The 18,629-nt window shown below is 49.9% G+C and overlaps 1 protein-coding gene across 6 annotated transcripts in view; it reads right to left on the reverse strand.

The window, feature by feature from the left end:
- Positions 1-651: 651 nt before the first annotated feature.
- Positions 652-18,629, reverse strand: part of CIC (capicua transcriptional repressor) — a 49,155-nt gene continuing 31,177 nt past the window's right edge. For 4 of the 6 annotated variants that reach the window (XM_087940095.1, XM_087940098.1, XM_087940094.1 and 1 more), the window contains exons 10-21: positions 17,698-17,798; positions 15,625-16,900; positions 13,575-13,795; positions 11,175-11,344; positions 10,554-10,723; positions 10,137-10,409; positions 7,679-8,145; positions 6,205-6,473; positions 4,598-4,752; positions 3,632-3,763; positions 3,076-3,207; positions 652-2,043 (exon numbers count right to left, since the gene is read on the reverse strand). In XM_087940095.1, coding sequence (XP_087796221.1) covers positions 1,664-2,043; positions 3,076-3,207; positions 3,632-3,763; positions 4,598-4,752; positions 6,205-6,473; positions 7,679-8,145; positions 10,137-10,409; positions 10,554-10,723; positions 11,175-11,344; positions 13,575-13,795; positions 15,625-16,900; positions 17,698-17,798 — 3,746 coding nt within the window. In that variant the 3' untranslated portion in view covers positions 652-1,663. The remainder of the gene's footprint in view (positions 2,044-3,075; positions 3,208-3,631; positions 3,764-4,597; positions 4,753-6,204; positions 6,474-7,678; positions 8,146-10,136; positions 10,410-10,553; positions 10,724-11,174; positions 11,345-13,574; positions 13,796-15,624; positions 16,901-17,697; positions 17,799-18,629) is intronic. The other 2 variants (XM_087940099.1, XM_087940097.1) reach the window with 1 other exon arrangement.

The following is an 18,629-nucleotide window of genomic DNA, read 5'->3' on the forward strand; positions in this document are numbered from 1 at the left end:
GATTACCTGTAGACACAATTCCAGAGGTCTGCACTGTGGTGCTGTAGGAACATTTTCTTCCAAAGACAAGACTGTGTTCTCACAGCCGCTGCAAATCCACAAGGGGAGCGAGACACCGGAGCCCCCAAGCTTAAAATCTGCCCCAAGGTATGTCTCTATAGCTTTCCCTTCCTTCCAACAAAACCTTAACCAAAACATTTCAAGCATACCTTGGCACCTGCAAGGATGAGAAAAACGGAGCCAGCCAAAATGGCAGCAGGAACGATGCCCCACATGCGATTCAAAAAAAATTACTGCCAGTTCTGTGGCTGTGGCTTGACTTAGTAGCGGTGGGAGGGAAGGTAAAATCCCCATTCCCTCCCCACCCAACTAACCTGCTTTCCAGCTCCGTTCTCCTGTGCTGGGCAACAAAAGGAGACCCAGCCAATCAGCTGGGACTCAATGGGAGGCGGAGAATAGATCAGAGCCAGTCTAGAGGCGGGATTGGCCGCTTCTCCAAACTACTCCAAATTCCTGCCTCGGGTTCTCCAGAACCGATCAGAACCTGCCGAATTCACCCACCTCTACACCACACCCCTAAAGTGGTCACTGCAAAATGCTTGCAGAACGCAGGACCGAATTCTCGTCAGGAACCGCAATTCGACCACCAGACCAGATTGTTAAAGAGCTTTAATAGTATGTGAGGTGGGGCCACCCCAATACAGAAGGGGTTACACATGGTCAACATGTGGCTGTGGCCACCAGGGCACTCGTCCTTGGGAGGGGAGCCCGCCAGGCCGGCTCCCTCTCTCCCAAGACCCCTCTCAACGCCCATCCAGATTTAGGCTGCGCCACACACACAACAGAAGTCTCTCCTCCTTCCTCTCTCTGCAAGGAGGCCCTCTTGGCAGGAAAACTCCACGGAGCCCAGCCTTGCCCTGGATCCATTTTTCCTCTCCTTTCTTCCTTCTGGCTTCTCCAGTGACCCAGCTCGCCGAATGACCAAAGCGATCACCTGTCCGGGAGGCCAAGCAACCTCCCCTCTTCCCCACTGCAAGGATGGATGGGGGGGAAAAAAAAGGCTCCCTTCCCCCTCCCCCGCCCCGATGACACAGAAGCAACAAGTAGGTGGGGTTTCCAAATACTTATAACATTATTGGAAGGAGGTGTGTGTGTGTTTGGGGGGTGGGGGGGGGTTGCGGGGAGGAAATCGACACGAGGTCTGTCATTTTACAGGGGTGGGTGGGTGGGTTGGTGCGCCTGGGAGGGCCTTCTGGGAGCTCTCTCCCCCCACCACCCACCCCCTCCCCAGAGGTCTCCTGGCCTGTGTCCTGGAATGGCCGATAGGTCAGCACCACCACTTGAGTTCTTTGGGGAGGAGGGAAGGTGCGGAGGGGGACCGGTTGGAAGGCCGCGGCCCACCCAGGTCAGATCAGAACGGCTTCGAGAGAGGCCCGCAAAGGAGCAGCCCAGGCAGCGTCTCTCTACGGGTGACGGAAGCTTCGCCCGTACAGTCACAGACAAAAAGAGCCGGAGGGGAGGTTAGCAAGGGAGGGGCACCGGGGAGGAGCAGGGCAAGGGTGGGGGTGGGGAAAGCTCCGGGGCTTCCCTACCCACCCACCACGCCGCTGCTTTTTCTTGCTTGCTGTTTGGGGGGGGGGGTGGGTGGGGGGGGGGTGGCTCTTCATCTGCTGTTGCTGCTGCTGCTGGTGGTCGTGGTGGTCGTGGTGCTGCTACCGGCCGTCCCCGGGGAAGACTGCTGGCTACAGTCCCAGCCAGCGGCTGCGGTGGAAGGGCTGGCTGCTGGGAGGGCGGGCTCTGTGCTTTGGGCGGAGTCTTGCGGGAGGCTCAACTCCGCCAGCTGTCCCTCTGCGGTGCTGCCGCCGCCGCCGCCCGCCACCACGATGCCTGGGGTGCCTCCGGGCTCCGGCGTGCTGGGGGCTTGCTCCGTAGGAGTGGCTGCTTGCATGATCTTCTGCCTCACTTCCCGGATCTTGAGTTGTAAACAGACCTTGGTAGGGAATATGTCGGAGTAGCGGGCTTGGAAAGCTGCGGTGGCTTGGGCTGGAGAAATGGAGGAGAGGGAGAGAAATAATAATAATAATAAAAAAGCCCAGCGAGGCACAGATAAGATTGACAACAGATGGGAGACGACGGTAAGGGAGCCGTTCCTCCCTGTACAGCGAGTCCTCAACTTATGACCACAATCGAGCCCAATATTTCCATTGCTAAACAAGGCAGTTAAGGGACTTTGTCCCCATTTTGCGACCTTTCTCGCTACAGGTTAGTAACCCGGCTGTTAAGTGAATCTGGCTTCCCCGCTGACTTTGTCACAAAAAGGGGGATCACACACGTCCCCGGGGGAAATGCAGCTGTCATAAATACCAATCCAGTTTTCAAGTATCTGAAGTTTGATCATGGGGATGCTGCAATGGTCATGTGAAAAAGAGTTTTAAGCTACTTTTTTTCCCATTGTTAATTGGATTGGGGGGGAAGCGAATGGCTTTAAGTTAGAACTACCGTACAGGAAAATATTTTCCCTGGCCTTCCGCTCCCAGAATTTTCCAGGCAGCACTGCCGTGCATTTTAAAGGGCCCAAGCTTGGGAAACCTTGCCCTAGAAGTAGGGGTCCCCAAACTTGGCCACTTTAAGACATGTGGACTTCAACTCCCAGAATTCTCCAGCCAGCTAGGTTGGTTGGAGAATTCTGGGAGTTGGAAGTCCACAAATCTTTAAAGTTGCCAAGTTTGGAAACCTTTGCCCTAGAGGGTTATTTCTTGAAGCCTTTTCCCCCCCCTAAATCAACAATCCAGAAACACGCAGAGATGAGCACAACTCTGGCCTGCAGCTTTCAAGACAACCCTCCCCAGCAAAGTCCGAAAGCCAACAAAAGCATCTACTGCAGTATTTAAAAAGAGAAGCGTTTTCTTTAGCACAACCAAGACTCTGCGGGAGTTACTCTAGGAAATCCAGAACCCACCGAAACTCAATTCAGACTGCAATTCAGTTGGAAGTCAGCGAATCGGAGTCTAAAGCTGGTCGCTCCATGCCACAAAAAAATAAATTAAAACAAAAACAAAAACAAAACTCCTCTACCTGAAGGGAAGAAGCCATGGTCCTGGAAGAGCTGCATGACTAAAGCCCGCCTCTGATCCAGGGTACGTCGGAGTGAAGAGTAGGGCACCTTCTCATACTCCAGCTCCCCAAGTACGTCATCCGTGTCGGTGCCTACGGAGAGATGGACGCTGCTGGAAGAGGGAGGCCGGTAGAAACCCTAGACTTGCCAATTCCTAAGGAGGTCCATCTAGCAGGACCAAGGAGGAGGGCCTTCTCCATGGAGGCTCCCCCCATGAGGAATTAACATTGGCCCCACTTTCACCCTCTTTCCAAAGGCCCTGAAGACATGGTTCTAGGGACCGTGGGCCTGGGGACCCCAGAATGGGACGGAGCCCAGCAAATGGTTCATTTAATTACCAGAGGATGAGAGGAGAAGGGTTATTGCCGTTCTATTGTTCTTAAACTGGACTCTTAGCCTTGTAAGCTGCAGGGACCACTTACTGGGTGGCCATATAAACCTTCTTAAATAAACCAATTCCTCCGCTGAGCAGCCCTTCTTGCCCTTGGGCGGGGATTCCCTCCAGCTTCCGACTACCTGTTTTGTCAAAAGTAAAGATGTCTCCTTCACACTTGGCGCTCTTGGGAGTGTTGGGCTCCGAGCTGCAGCTGGAACGACGCCGCATCTTCCGTTTGGGGGAGATGGGGTCTTCCGTGGAGGAGTCCAGGTCTGAAAAAGGAACCCCAGGTTAGGAGGAAGCGATGCTCGCACGAGAGATGCTCGCACTCCAGCGACCTGCTCTGTGTGAAATTCAAAGGCTGTCAGATGAAATGGTCACATTGACGCTGCTTGTTTTTCCACATTGCTCTACAAGAGGGAGGGGGAGATCACGGGAGCAAAGGAGAATGATCCAGAAACATGAGAGAGACCCCACAGTGTATTCCCAGGTCCCAAATGCTATGCCAAAAGCTGCCCTTCTCAGGGGAGAGCCAGTTTGATGAAGTGGCTGAGATGCTGGCCTAGAAATTAGGAGGCTGTTGAGTTCTAGTCCTGCCTTAGGGTGACTGGGTGATTCTATGCCAACCACCAGGAGGAAAGTGAGTTCTAGACCAATCTTAGGCATGAAACCTAGCTGGGTGACTTTGGGCCCAACCCCACCTCATAGAGTGGGGAAAATAGGAGTAGGAAGGCGTGTTGGAGATGTTCACTGCCTTGAGTTATTTGTAAAAATAATAAAGGCAGGATACAAATAAGTGAACAAAATTCCTGCTCTTTTTTAAATGTTAAAAAAAGGATTGTTGTATGAACATTTGATTGTCTTTTGTTAATAAAAACCAGAGAAACTGTCGCACAAAAGCAAAAAAGAAAGGAAGAAACTCAATCAATCATGCCACTATTTTAAAAAAACAACAACTTGCAAATCACTTTCCAGGAACTACTCTAGGTCCTTGAGTTGTAGAGTTGCCAAGCCCCAGAACCTTGTCAGCAGCAGGACTCAAGACATCTGTCTTCCCTCCCGAGACTCAGTTGACCTTCACACGCGCTTCTCTCCTTCCCGCTTACCGGTGGAATTCTTGCGCTTCTTGCGGTAGCTGCCCAGAATGGCCCGCGGAGAGGTGGCAAGGGACTGCAGTGTAGGTGAAGGCAAGACCTCTTCCGGCTTGAACTCAGGCAACTCGGCAAAGCGCTCCTCAAAATCCACTTCCGAGAGAACCCTGCTGGGGCAAGAGGGGAGGAGGGAGGAGTCAGGCCGGGCAAGGCAGACCCCACCCCCTGGCTCTCCCTGTTGCTTCCCATCCAGCCTCCGGGGCATCCCTCCCTACGGCAGTGCTGCCCAATCACTCCAGGAATCCCTCTAGGAATAGGGCCTTTCTAGGGATTCCAGGAGGCCTCAAGGACAACTTACACAGGTCTCTGCAGTCTCTATTCTGCGAGGAATTAGAGCCCCGGGACCCAGCCATCATAGGGCAGGCAAACAGAGGTGGGAAGTTTGATTCAATGTGCTAAAAGGTGCTTCCAAGTAAGCCTGGGGGTGTGGCTGAAAGATGCACCAGCATAAAAACTGCCTGTGTCAGGGACCTTTGGCTCTTCCCAGTACTGGGTTGTCGCCCAAGCAATAATAGTCTAGTGGTTAAGGCACCAGGGTAGAGAGCAGAAGACTGTGAGTTCTAGTCATGCCTTAGCCATGGAAACCAGCTGGATGGCTTTGAGCCACGCAGTTTCTCAGTCCAACCCACTTTTTTTTTTTAGTTTACTTTATTGTCATTGCACCTCCTACGACGAAATCAAACACCATCTTCAGTGCACATCATGACCATGAAAATAAACACAAACACACGTCCTTCACATTCCACACATTGAACTGAAAACCTCTGACACCGCACCGACACTGCACTATGCAGCAGAATTCAAAAGAGCTACTGCCCTGGGATAGAAGCTGTTTTTCAGCCTCTTTGTCCTTGTTTTTATTATTCTGTACCGTCTGCCAGATGGTAATCGTTCAAAAAAAAGGGGTTCCCAGGATGAGATGCATCTTTGAGAATGTTTTGAACTTTCTTAAGGCAGATTCACAGAGTTGTTGTTGTAGGGAAAATAGGAATATTGTGTGTTCGCCACCTCGAGTTATTTATAAAAATAACAAAGGTGGCCTATAAATAAAATAAATAATAAAATAACACGTAGGAATAACTCTCTTAGTTTATATACATCCCCCAGAATCTCTTTGCCTTTCCTCTGAGCCTGTCTGGGCCTGTTTCCTTGTGAAAAAAGAATCTCTTCACAGGTTCAGGTCTTGCAACTATCCTGTTGCCTGGCACTGTGCAAGCTCCAAGGCCCACGAGGGAACTACTGACCACCAAGAGAGGATTCGGGGAAGTGTTTTTAACATGCATTCCGTTCCTCCCCCAGGTTCACTCTGGTTTGAATTCAAGCAGAAGGTACTCTGAGAACCCAACACAGCCTGGCATGGCTGGCCAAAGAGGAGAGACTAATAAAGAAATGGAAGAGCTGCACCTTTTCTACAGCTGCAAATCGCCACCATGATAAAGTCACAAAGAAGTCCTGCCCCCACCCCACCCCCCACCCCCCCAAAAAGAATACAATCCACGTAGTGGGAATCTTTCGGTCTTTGGGCACAAGACACTGTCCGCGCTCGCTTTCCCGCCACTCACTTGTCGACGGAATCGAAGGTTTTCTTCAGCGGGGGAGGCCGGACCTTCATTTTCTTCCCCCCTGGAGCCTCCTTTGCTTCGAGGCTGTCTGTTGGAGGGGCCGCTGTTGGAGGCGGAGCCGAAACGCCGCTTTGGGAGCCCTCCCCGGCGTTTGACGGGATCGGGCTCAGCGAAGAGGAGGAAGCGGGAGCTGCAGCTGAGGCCGAAGTCTCAGGACGAGCCTCTGGACCAGATGATCTCCAGTCAGGGGAGCCGGGGAATTTCGGGGCCTGGATGAGGAGACAAGGACAGGACGCTAGCGAGCAGCTCGGAAGAGACGACTCCCAACTATGAGGGGGAACACGGCAGCAGGTTGCCGAGGCGCAACCAGGAAGCGGTTCCTCTTGATTAGTTTTGAGAACCAGGATAAGGTAGGATCCAATCTGGCTCTTGTCAGCGGGATCCAGGTTGGATCCTGCAACATCATCCTGGGACACATATATTCGCCTTCATTCGTCAAGGTAAGCAGGGGTGGTTAACGTTCACCTCTGGGAACAGCTGGGTGTTCCAGGAGGCCGATCCACCCGCCAATCAGCGGCTTGTGCCGATATCAGGCTGCAATAATGTGCTTTAGCTAGCCAGGATGCTTAAGGACGCTAGCCAGGCAAATACCGATGGATGGAGGCACGGGCAGAATTTTTTCCCCCTTATTTTCCTCCCCTAAAATTAAAGTGTGTCTTATGCTCCGGAGCGTCTTATACTCTGTAAAAATACAGTACAGCGTGAAATTTAAAAAGGCTGCTTAGTGCACCACGAGCTTCATAGACCTGCTGCAGGGTATATGTTATGACCCGGGGTGTGACACAAAAATAACAAAGTCACAAAAGTAGAATAAATTCCCTTTAATGCCTCCAACTTGGGCCTCAATGTCAAATTATCCTCGGCTAAATATCAAACTCTGCCAAAAACAGTCTACAAGTCTGAGTAAATGCCAGTCCGAACCCAGTGTTTAAGATAATTAGAAATTAAAAAAACCCAACACAAACCACACTGAAGTTATTAGGCCAGGATAATAAATTGCAGACTTCCACAAGATAATGCAGCAACCACAGTTGGGAGGACGCCAAAACCCAGATAAGCCTCAACCAAGATAAAACACACTTTGCTTATATCCTGTTCTCCCAGCTGCAATTAATGAGAGGGATCAGGGCCCTTATCTCTCCCGTAAGCCATGTTGCTCCCTTCTCCGTTCCTCCCTGCGTGCCCTAGGATGAAGAGGGGGTGGCCCTGGGTCTTTCTCTGAATGCCCAGCCGGACTGTGCTCTTCCCCTGTTTCTTCCACAGCCACACTCCCACTTCCTGTCAGCTGCTCAATCTCTTCCTCAGAATCAGATTCCAACAAGGGCATGACAGTATGGCTATGGTGGCCAGAAGTCACAAAGATGGCTTATGGGGAGTGTGAAAGATGCCTGGCAGTGCTGTTGGGCTTTCTTACCGTTTCAGTCCCTTTGCTGCCCAACAGAGAGGGCGGTGGAGGCTCACGGGCAGCACCCTCTTCAGTGGACCCCGCTGCCGTCTCCCGCTGGCTCCAGATGGCTTCTGTGGCCGGGGTCTCCGTTACTTGCGGCTGCTGGGATGCCGGGGGCGATATTGGCTCCCAGCAGTCTCGCTTCAACTCCTGAGCTTTGGCGGGGCTCTTTTCGGCCCCCTGGCAGGCAGGGGAAGAGGGGGTGTCCTGGGGCCCTGCCTCGCGTGAGGGCCGTTCCAAGGCTTCGGTCTCCCGGTGGTATCGCGCTCCTCCAGAATCCTGGTGCTGCCCCGCAGGAGGCCGGACGGGGCCTGGTGAAGAGACGGCTTCGTAAGAACCAACGGGGATGTTAGCAATGGTGGCCTTGACTTTCTGGGGAGGCTTGAGGGGTGGGCGCTGAGGCCGAGTGGGCGTCGAAGGAATCACTTGTGCAGCTGGGAGGGAAGGAGAGAAAAAGGTGATCGTGAGCAATAATAGACCTCGACTTATCACCATAGTGGAGCCCAACGTTTCTGTCACTAAGCAAGACAGTTGTTAGGGTGAGTTTCACCCCATTTTAGGACCTTTCTTGCCATGGATGTTAAGTGGATCACTGCAGTTGCTAAGTTAGCAATAGCAATAGCACTTATACACCACTTCACAGCGCTTTACTGCCCGCTCTTCTCATCACTCCTTATTGCCCATCCCCTCCCACTTGGGACTGTATGACTGTAACTTTGTCGCTTGTATCCTTATGATTTATATCGATTGTTTCCTGTATGATTTGATTGCTTATTATACCCTGTGACTATCATTAAGTGTTGTACCTTATGATTCTTGAATCTTTTCTTTTATGTCCACTGAGAGCCTTTGAACCAAGACAAATTCCTTGTGTGTCCAGTCACACTTGGCCAATAAAGAATTATCTATCTATCTATCTATCTATCTATCTATCTATCTATCTATCTAGTTTACAGGGTCAGCCTCCTGCCCCCAACAATCTGGGTCCTCATTTTACCAATCTCAGAAGGATGGAAGCTGAGTCAGCCTGCAACCTGGTGAGATTCTTCTTTTTTTTTGAAAAGTTTTTTATTTTGTAACAAAAACAAACAAATAAAACCATCCTTCCATTCAACGGTGTGTTGGTTGGGTACATATCTCTTGTGCTCATAATCCTATTACCATACATTTCTTACTTGTTTATATTTATAATCATTCTAATCAATATTTTATATCACACTTATCAATTGTTATAGTATCGTTAACATTATTATTACCTTCAAGAATATATTTCACCTTTTGATTATATTCATTTTCTTACTCAATCCAATTCAATCAATTATATTACATTGTTACATATTTCAATTTCTTACTCTTCTATCTAGCCATTAATAGAATAAATTCCAATTTTTTTAACAGTCTTTTTCTTCTTCCTGTTCTCTAATTGCCACTGTCAATCGACTCAAGCCTGGTGAGATTCGAACTGCCAAACTGCAGTCAGCAGAAGTAGCCTGAAGTACTGCATTCTAACCACTACGCCACCGCAGCTCAGTGTTTACCTGAGAGTTGGTGTGATGCTAACCTTGGGAGTTCCTCATACGTTTTAAGTGCATCTGGCTTTCCCGCTGACTTTTTGCTCGCCAGAAGGTTGCAAAAGGGGATCCCGTGACCCCAGGAGACCCCAACCGTCATAAACACCCGACAGTTACCAAACGTCTGAATTCTGGTCACGTGACCATGGGGATGCTGCAATGGTCATGTGGGAAATGGTCATAGGTTTCTTCGGTGCCACTGTAACTTTGGTCGCTAAATTAAATGGCTATAACCCAAGGACTACCTGTAATAGAGAGGGTCACCTCCCATTTCCCGTTATTCCCCCTCCCCCAATTAATCTCCCCCCTTCTCAACTCCGCTTGTGGATCTGCATTCATCCCGTCATAATAAGATGCAAGGAAAACCCAACTATCGCTGGACTAGACTAGGTCAAATTAAAATGAGGTCGGATGCTTTCTGGCCCAGGTGGGGTTGTGGGAACCTGCTCTACGAACCAGGCCCCCGTAATGATCATCATACGATCCATCTGCTTCGGTGTCCCGTATTTGGGCCGCAAAGATTTCGGCTAACCTAGTTTTAGGGTTCAGCTCAGCACTGAGCACCAAGCCTGGCTTGAAAACAGCCGAATCAACAACTGCTGAACCCGAACCGACGTGGCATCACAAATATTTACACCACGCAGGGGAAAATTTCAATCCTTTTTCCTCTCCTTCGTGACCAGCAAAGCTAAACGAGGAACATCATTTGGAAGGAGAGATTTATCTGCGATTTCAAAACAGGTTCTTTTCAGTCCCTGCCTTGGTTCTCTCTTCCGTTTTCTCTCTAGAAGACAATTCCCCCCGGCACCATCGCTTTCCCCTTGCAACTCCAATGCCCATCAGCCACCCCATACCTGTGGAAATCAGGCTGTGGTTGGAACTCCCGGTGCTCTGACTGGCGCTGCCCCCTTTGGGCAGGATGGCTGTAGGAGAGGAGACCGTGGTAGTGCCCGTGGCAGCCACTGAATAGACCACGCTGTGACTGGCGGACTGGACAGGACTGGTCCCTGTGGGGGTGGGGTAGACGGCAGTGATGACCTGTCCTTGCCCAGCACTGGAAACGGGGAGTTGAGGGCTCTGAAGCGGGGACACCCCCACTTGTCCTGAAGCCAGCACCGGATTCTGACCTGAAGGAAACAGACCCAATGCGGGTTTCACATCAATATTCTGTGGGGTCGGTTTTCTCCATGGTGTGTCCTCGGGCCTTTAAGCTTGGCATTCTGCTTGCTTGCACCCTCCACCCTGCCCCACGGCTACCTCCCTGGCCTTACCCGAGAGAAGTGGGCCAATAGCTGTGAAACCCAGTGCCATGGGGGCAGGCCCCACTGGCGACTGGACGTAGGTGGTGGCAGGAGCAGCCGGGGGGATGCTGGGTTGAGAATGAGACGTTGAGGTGCCCAGGGAGAGAGCATGTCCGGCTGCTGACTGCACATAGGTGATCCTGGAGACAAAGACGGAGGGAGGGAGACAGGAAAGAAAGAAAAAGAAAGAAAGAAAGAAAGAAAGAAAGAAAGAAAGAAAGGAAGGAAGGAAGGAAGGAAGGAAGGAAGGAAGGAAGGAAGGAAGGAAGGAAGGAAGGAAGGAAGGAAGGAGAATGGGAAGAGAGGAAAAGGAAAGAGGAAAGGAAAGGGAGAGAGAGAAAGAAGGAAGGAAGGAAGGAAGGAAGGAAGGAAGGAAGGAAGGAAGGAAAGAAAGAAAGAAAGAAAGGAAAGAGGAAGAAAGAAAGAAAGAAAGAAAGAAAGAAAGAAAGAAAGAAAGAAAGAAAGAAAGAAAGAAAGAAAGAAAGAAAGAAAGAAAAAGACGGAGGGTTATTTTACGGCAGTGGCTACAGGCACAGATGTTCCCCGTGCCTTTAAGATCCAGTGCTATGAACCAACATTGCAAAGTCCTACCTGGTGGAGGAGGAGGGCAACAGGACTTTCTGGGCCTGGCTCGGGGAACCAATGACAGCAGTGGCCATGGTGCCCTGGAGCGCAGCAGGGCTAAGTGGGGGCACCAAGGTGGCACTGCTCTGGGAAGGGGGCTGAGGCTGGACAACTGGCACTGGAGTGAGCTGGATAATCTGAAAGGGCAGAAAGACTCGATCAGCACAGGCAGCCAAGAGGAACACCAGGAGGCCTTAGGCTGGAGGCAAGACATTTTGTCCCCAGGAGCAAAAAAATAAAATAAAAAATGGAGCCAAACCAGACCCAGATGCAATGTCATTTACCAAATCTGTACCACTGCGGTAAAGAAATTTAGCAAGCCATAGTATGCAAATACACTTGGAGACAGATGACTGAGTCTGCATGAGACACCACGTAGGGTTTCGGTCTTTACTACAACAGGGAAGAAGAGAGAGGAAGTACAAATGGGCAGGAAATGGTGATCACCAGCAAAGGGGGACTGTGGTTCTCTTTAGCAATAGCTACAGCGATTAGATTTCTATACCGCTTCACGGTGCTTTATAGCCCGCTAAGCGGTTTTACAGAGTCAGCCTCTTGTCCTCCAAAATCTGGGTCCTCATTTGACCCACCTCGGAAGGTTGGAAGGCTGCATCAACTGCCAGCTGTTCAGCAGTTCGATTTTGATCGGCTCGATTCTTGAACCGGTCAGAATTGAACTGCCAAAACTGCTGGCAGCTGGCAGTCCGCAGAATTGGCCTGCAATACTGCCTTCTAACCACTGCGCCACCAAGGCTCACTATGCTCCTTTAGGCATATATGAAGTGCTTTACTGTTTCAGAATTGCATTTTGGAGAAGCAAAACCTCCAAAACTTGACAGGCCCAGAAGGATGGTTTTGTTATTAAGTCTCTTTTTCCTCTGGTTTTCACAGTCCAGAGGTTGAGAGGTTGTTGTTTAAAAAAGAAAGAAACCAAGCAAAATGAGGCACTCAAGACTTCTAAACAGCAGTCCCGAAGAATGCAGTTTTCCCCATATGGGAAATCTCCAAATGTTTGCAGATCTGCAGGCAGATACATCTGGAGAACACCAGGCTGGGGAGCAGACTGAACTTTTCTTTTCTTTTCTCTTTTCTTTTCTGAGATCCCACTTTTGCAGAATAGATGTGCAATATGTACACAGGTATTTAACATTTGTATGGATATCTAATTCACAAAACACACACCTACTCTCATAAAAAAAAAACAGAATTCGAACAATCCCAGGTATAACTTAAGGGTATGAAATATTCGAGGTATTCTGGTGTTATTATAAACTTTATCCAGATAGGCTGCTAGCAGGCAGTATGAGATTCCTTCTGCCCCAAGCATGCTTTCCTTTAGTATGCAATATATATGTTCTTTTCCCCTGGTCTTCACAACCTCTTTCCCAAGCCCAATCTTTCAGAAACAGCCTCGCAATTTAAGAGAATTACAGGTAGTCTTTGCTTAACAACCCGTCAGCAATGGTCAGAGTTATGCTGGACCTCTCCAGAGTTATTTACAACCCATTCTCGAAGTTCTGATAGCCGCAACTCCTTGGGTGGTCATGTGACTTGGCAACTGTCTTACATTTATGACAGTCTGCTGCATCCTACAGTCATAAAACTGCCATTTTCAACCTTTTTTTTGGCCAGTTTCTAGTGTTTATTTCTGGTTTCCACCAAAAAACATCTACTAAGGAAAATGCACTTGTTAAATAACTGTGATGTTCACTTAGTGACTGTCGCAAAAAAAAATATTGTAAATGGGTGCAGCTGTGTGGTGACCCACTTAATGACCATGACCTAGGACTCTAATTCCAGGCTCAATTATGGTTGTAAGTCGAGGACTACCTATACAGTTCTCTATGTTTATCATTGAGAAATTCTCTTTCACTGGATGTTGTGCCAAACCCTCCCTATCCTTATGGCTTGTCTATCACCCTCACGAATCTGACACTCACCTATCTATTAGGGCAGGGAATCTGTTTCAGGTACTACATGTCTAAAATGCAGCAAAACAAACAATTGGTGCCCATCCTGCACTTCCTGCCAATCATAAAATCTATACTATGCAGTATACAAAACTGTTTATTCATGTTGGAAAATTCTGTTTATATAAAGCACCATAGAGCAAAAAAAGAGTACAGTCACTATGTGTTTTACTGCTTAACTATTTTACTGAAACAGGAAACTTGTCTCAGAACAAAAGAGCTTAGAGTATAAATCACAGATCCAAATCTGTAAACATTGCCATCTACTGGCTGAACACTACTGTAGTTGTTGCATAGAAATACATTCCAACAATGCATTTCAACAACTCATCACTCCCGCTTTCTTCCACCCTGTCTCTTCTCCCTCCTTACCTCATCCTGTTCTGCAGATACTGACCTTGCTGGCTGGCTGACTTCCATTTTGCACTGGGACAGAGAAAGGTTGAGTAACCAGAGGCAGCTGGGCGGCTGAGGTGGTCCTTACTGTCACCTGGGAGGCTGCCATAGGCACCAAGACTTTGCCTTGCACTTGTAGCCCTGCGGGGGGCATCACCTGCCCAGACACAAGGTGGGCTGAATTGCTGGGTGATGGCGCCTGCACAGGGGACACGGACTGGACTGTGGGGAGGAGGGGGAGCGGGAAAGAGAGAGAGAGAGAGAGAGGGAGAGAGAGGAAGAAGCGTATTTATTTTACTGGGTTTTCTTTTAACACACTCCAATTTGCACTCTGGGCAGGATACCAGTGTAAAGACGTGAAACTATTTTAAAAATAAGACAGTTGAAAACAATGCACCCCTCCCCCCCCCCAAATAAAAAAAAAGCTAATCCCATGATGAACACCGCAAGGCAAAAGAACTAAAAGAGCTGGCAGAACGAAGTTGTTTCACAGCCTTCAAGAGTTCAAAGCACTAAAATATTTTGCTTGGAAGTAACTCTCGGTTACTTCGGTGCAACTTTCGGTGGAGGCCGCCGGGTCAAAGAACCCTCACTGGAAGATCTGGCCCATGAAACACCCCCCATTATGTAATTGCAGCTGAAATTACGAGGAGGCTACAGTTGCACAGGCAATGACCCTCAACTTACACTTTCAAGGGAATCCCCTCCAGAAGTAAAGGTAGTCCTTGACTGACCACCCACAATTGAGCTCAAAATTCCTGTGGCTAAGCAAAGGTATTTGTTAAGGGAATTCTGCCCCATTTGGCAACTTGTCTTGCCACACTTAACCGCAGTGAAATTAGTAACACCGTTGTTCGGTGAATTGGGCAACCCCAATTGACTTTTGCAAAGTTGCAAAAGGAGATCGATCGCATGACCCCCGGGACACTGCAACCGTCATAAACATGAGTCAGTTGCCAAGGGTCTGAATCCTGATCAGGTGTCCACAGGGAAGCTGCAACGGTAGTGTGACGAAGTCATAAGCCTCTTTTTTTTTTATTTTTTAGTGCTGTCGTAACTTCAGATGTTCGCTAAACAAATGGTTTAACTGTACCTCCATATCTGCTAGCTTTATCCAACGGGGTTCCTCGAATGAGCTAACTGACACCATCATCCTCTTTTAATGACCCCATAATCCCTTATGGGGTGGAGTCAGGGCAACTGAATGGAGCAAGCAGAATGTTTTATTTTTTTTAGTGGCTGGATGCCCTTCCTGTTGCCAATGCGGAGTTTTTCTTCAGCAGATATATTCTCAGTGTGCCCAGAAATATCTGCCCCTACCTAGGATTGAACTCACAGCCTCCTGATTGTGAGGTGAGAATTCCACCTCTAGGTCACTGCACCACTCTAAATGAACTAACTTACACAACATAATTCAAAATCCAGGAGCCATAATTTCCATGGAATTGGAAATTTGGCAGACTTGTGTTCGCTTTGGAACTGCTACCTCGGCATTTCATAGACTGGACCTGCCCAAGTCCTCCAAAGGGTGAGTAGACCAACCCTTCATCTAGTATCAAACTTGTTAACTAACGCACCTTTATCCACTATATCTTATCTACTAGAGATCAGTAAACCAGTCCTGCCTTAATCTTCTGGAGACCAGATAGACCGGTTGGCCCATTGGCTGCCAGAGTAGACGTCAACAGTAGTCAAATTTACTTAAAGTTGGAAACTGCTCTGGCCCTCATTGCCTTTTTGCCCTTGGTCGTTCTGTGTAAATAAGGAAATATCTCTGAAACGATGGCCCAAGGGGATTGTCTAGTCCTTAAGAAAAGTCGGCCAAGGTTTCGTTCCATGAAAAGGTCAAGAATATTCAAGGGTGTCCAACCTTGGCAACTTAACACCTGTGGACTTCAACTCCCAGAATTCCCCAGCCAGCTGGCTGGGGAATTCTGGGAATTGAAGTCCACAAGCCTTAAAAGTTGCCAGGTTGGACCTTCCTGATTGGCTGGCTGGGGAATTGAACTGAAATGTTACAGAGGTTGGACCCCAGTGGTCTAAACGCTTACCTTTGGGTGCCGAGGACATGACGGTAACGCTGTTGCCGTTGCTTCCTGGGGCGGGCTGGATGATGGGGATGGCTTGTGGGGCAGTGATAACTTTTCCGTTGGGGGGAGGCAGAGTGAAGTGAATGCTGGCGGCTGCAGGAGTACCTGCGGCTGCTGGAATCTTCCCCCCGGTTACCTGAAGTTGCTGAGGCAACGTAGGCAGGATGTACTGAACCTGAGTGATGCTCCCAGCCTTTCCTGCTGCGCCCGAAAAAATACCTTGCGGCTGCAGGATGCTAAGGGGCACCGGCCCATTCTGTCCGGGGGGATTCTGAGTGATGAACTGGACAGAAGGCTGCTGGGCGATGGCCCCAGGGGGCAAAACAGTCACGGGGACGCCAGCTCCTCCGGCACCGCTGGCTTGACTGTAACCTTGGGTTCCTACCAGGAGGTTGGTCACGACGCTTCCTTGGGCCGGGGGGCACTTCCCTACGGCAGCCAAGCCTTGGCCAAGAAGCGGTCCAGCTACTAAGTGAGGAGAGGTGGCTTGGATCCCAGCCACGGCAGAGGTCTGTGGAGTCTTTTTATCGGCGTAGAGCAAGCCAAGTCGGCTGACGGAAATCCCTTCGGGCTTCGCACCGCCGTCGGGAGGCGGGGGGCTGACCAGCGGCAACGGGTCCCCCGTTCCGCGTAGGAAAGGTTTGCTGGCGATAGGTACAGGAGTGCTGCTAACCGGCTTGACCACGTTGGTGACCACGGTGGATGCCATCCGGACCAAGCTGGGCGATCCGCTGTAGCCGATCACCCCCATGTTTGGGGCGCTGAGAGACGGGGCGGTCACCAGCACGGTGCCAGTGGACAAGCGGCTCGAATCCGGCAGCACCACAGTCTGCACCGCCCCACTGGGCGGAGAGATGACGGAATGGGCGGGGACAGAGGGGGGAGCCGTTCCGGCTTCAGGAGGGCCCTGGGAACTGCCCACGCTGTCCACTCTCTTCCGCCTATAGGGGGCAGCGGCTGGGTCAAAGCGGGCTTCCAACCGCTTCGCTGGGGGGTTGTGGGGACGGAGAGCTCCGTGCGGCTCTTGGGTCTTGAAGGGGCTGGGGGACATCTGGAAGGAACTGTAAGGTTTAGGTGGGGGCTGCTCCTCGTGACTGTGGGGGGGCGGTAGGGGCGGGGGCGGTGGGGGCGGCTCCAAGTCCAGAGGAGGTGGTGGGCGACATGAGGCAAAGGCGGCGGAAGAAGGAGGCAGGGCCGCTGACCGGATCACCGGGGCGAAGAGCTTCCGTCCAAAGTCCTACAAGCAAAAGGGAACGCTCTTAAAAACAGCCCCGAGGATGATGTCCTGACTAACAAAGAGCAGCCTTGAAACTGATCCGGTCCCAGTTCAAGTCTCATCAAGAGCCGTGGTGGCGCAGTGGTTGGAGTGAAGTGTAGCAGGCTAATTTCTGCTGACTGCCAGCTGCTGGCAGTTCGACACTGACTGGGCTCAATCTGACTCAGCCTCCCATCCTTCCGAGGTCGGTAAAATGAGGGCCCAGATTGCTGAGGGCCATAGGCTGGCTCTGCAAAACCGCTTAGAGAGGGCTGTAAAGCGGCATATAAGTCAAATATAAGTGCTATTACTATCGAGATGAATTGAGACAAGACTTTCTCCAGCTTCAATCTATCAGATGCATAAGAACGGCACGTAAGTTAATGTAAGGTGAATGTTCCCAAACATGATATACAGGGGCTCACAAAGAACTCCCAAGTCAGAATGGTTTTTTCATGCCACTTAGTTGTGCTCCCCTCACAATTTCTGTTTTACTATTCCTACTGCTAGTGCTGCTACTACCGTACTCCTACTACTACATTCATGTGGGGAGCATCTCCCGAGGCGCTTCCGGGTTGGAAGGATTAGCTGGCGGCATCACCATTGCCCTACGGAAACCCAAGGAGGCTCCTTTCACGTCCCTGTTATTTTCCCACCGAAGTGATACCTATTTATCTACTTGCGTTTGCATGCTTTCAAACTGCTAGGTGGGCAGAAAGTGGGACGAATTTCTCTACTTAAAAGCTTTTGTGCTAACCAGCCTCTTGCTACTCACACACCTTGCCGTCAGATTCATCCCCTAACGATCCTTCGCTATCGCTGTCCGTCACTCGTTCTTTGCACTTCAAGTCGACGTCAGCCGGATTGAACCCGTCTTCAGCTGCAGGAGGAAAGCAACGAGTCAGCAAGATCCTGTCTCCCCATCTCGCTTCCCCTATGAAAACTCTCCAGGAGGAGGGGCAGAGAGGGTGGCTGCCAGGAGATAGGGTTACTGCAGATACGCTGACTGCAAAAGCAAGCCCAACACAACAAGGATTTGGGAGGGACCCCTGTGTGTCCCAGTGCACATATTAGAAATCTTAGAAGGGTTTTCTAAAGAAGAATTCAGATCAGCTGAGCACTCAAAGAACTAAGGAAATGAAGTCGACAGTCAGCAAATCACTATGGCACAAGAAACAGCTCGCTAAGGGCAGAGAACTAAGGAAATGGTAACAGCAGCAAAAGCGCTCAGCTGGTTCCTAACTGGCCAGAATGGCGTCAGCATCACTACCTAGCTGTGAAACAATGCATGCAGACACCGAACGGAGATTCTCAGTCATCCAGGTCATGGTTATCCCAAAGGTGTTCTTTTCAAAAGGCAACTTTTTGATTTTTTTTTTTTGCTTCCACAACCGGATGACTGCAAGGAATATAAATCCACCATCTTGGATGAGAAACAAAACATCTTCAAAGAGAAAAAAAAAAAAAACAAGAACATCACTGGAAGCTTTTTAAGAAGAGGCTAGACAGCCACTAGTCTGAAACGGTGGTGTTTCCTGCTTGAGGAAGGGGTTGGACTATAAGAGCTCCAAGGTCCCTTCCAATTCTATCACTCTAAGAAAGTCTAGCTGCCTTTTTTGGAGGGGACGGGACACACTTTTGGGACAGGTCATTCAGATCCATCAGTATCAAGATTACGGAGAATACAATCAGATCTTCTTTAAGCAGGAAT

Source organism: Pseudonaja textilis, chromosome 10 (genome assembly GCF_049901715.1).
Source record: "Pseudonaja textilis isolate UNSWEBS1 chromosome 10, rPseTex1.2, whole genome shotgun sequence".
NCBI classification, from domain to species: Eukaryota; Metazoa; Chordata; class Lepidosauria; order Squamata; family Elapidae; genus Pseudonaja; species Pseudonaja textilis.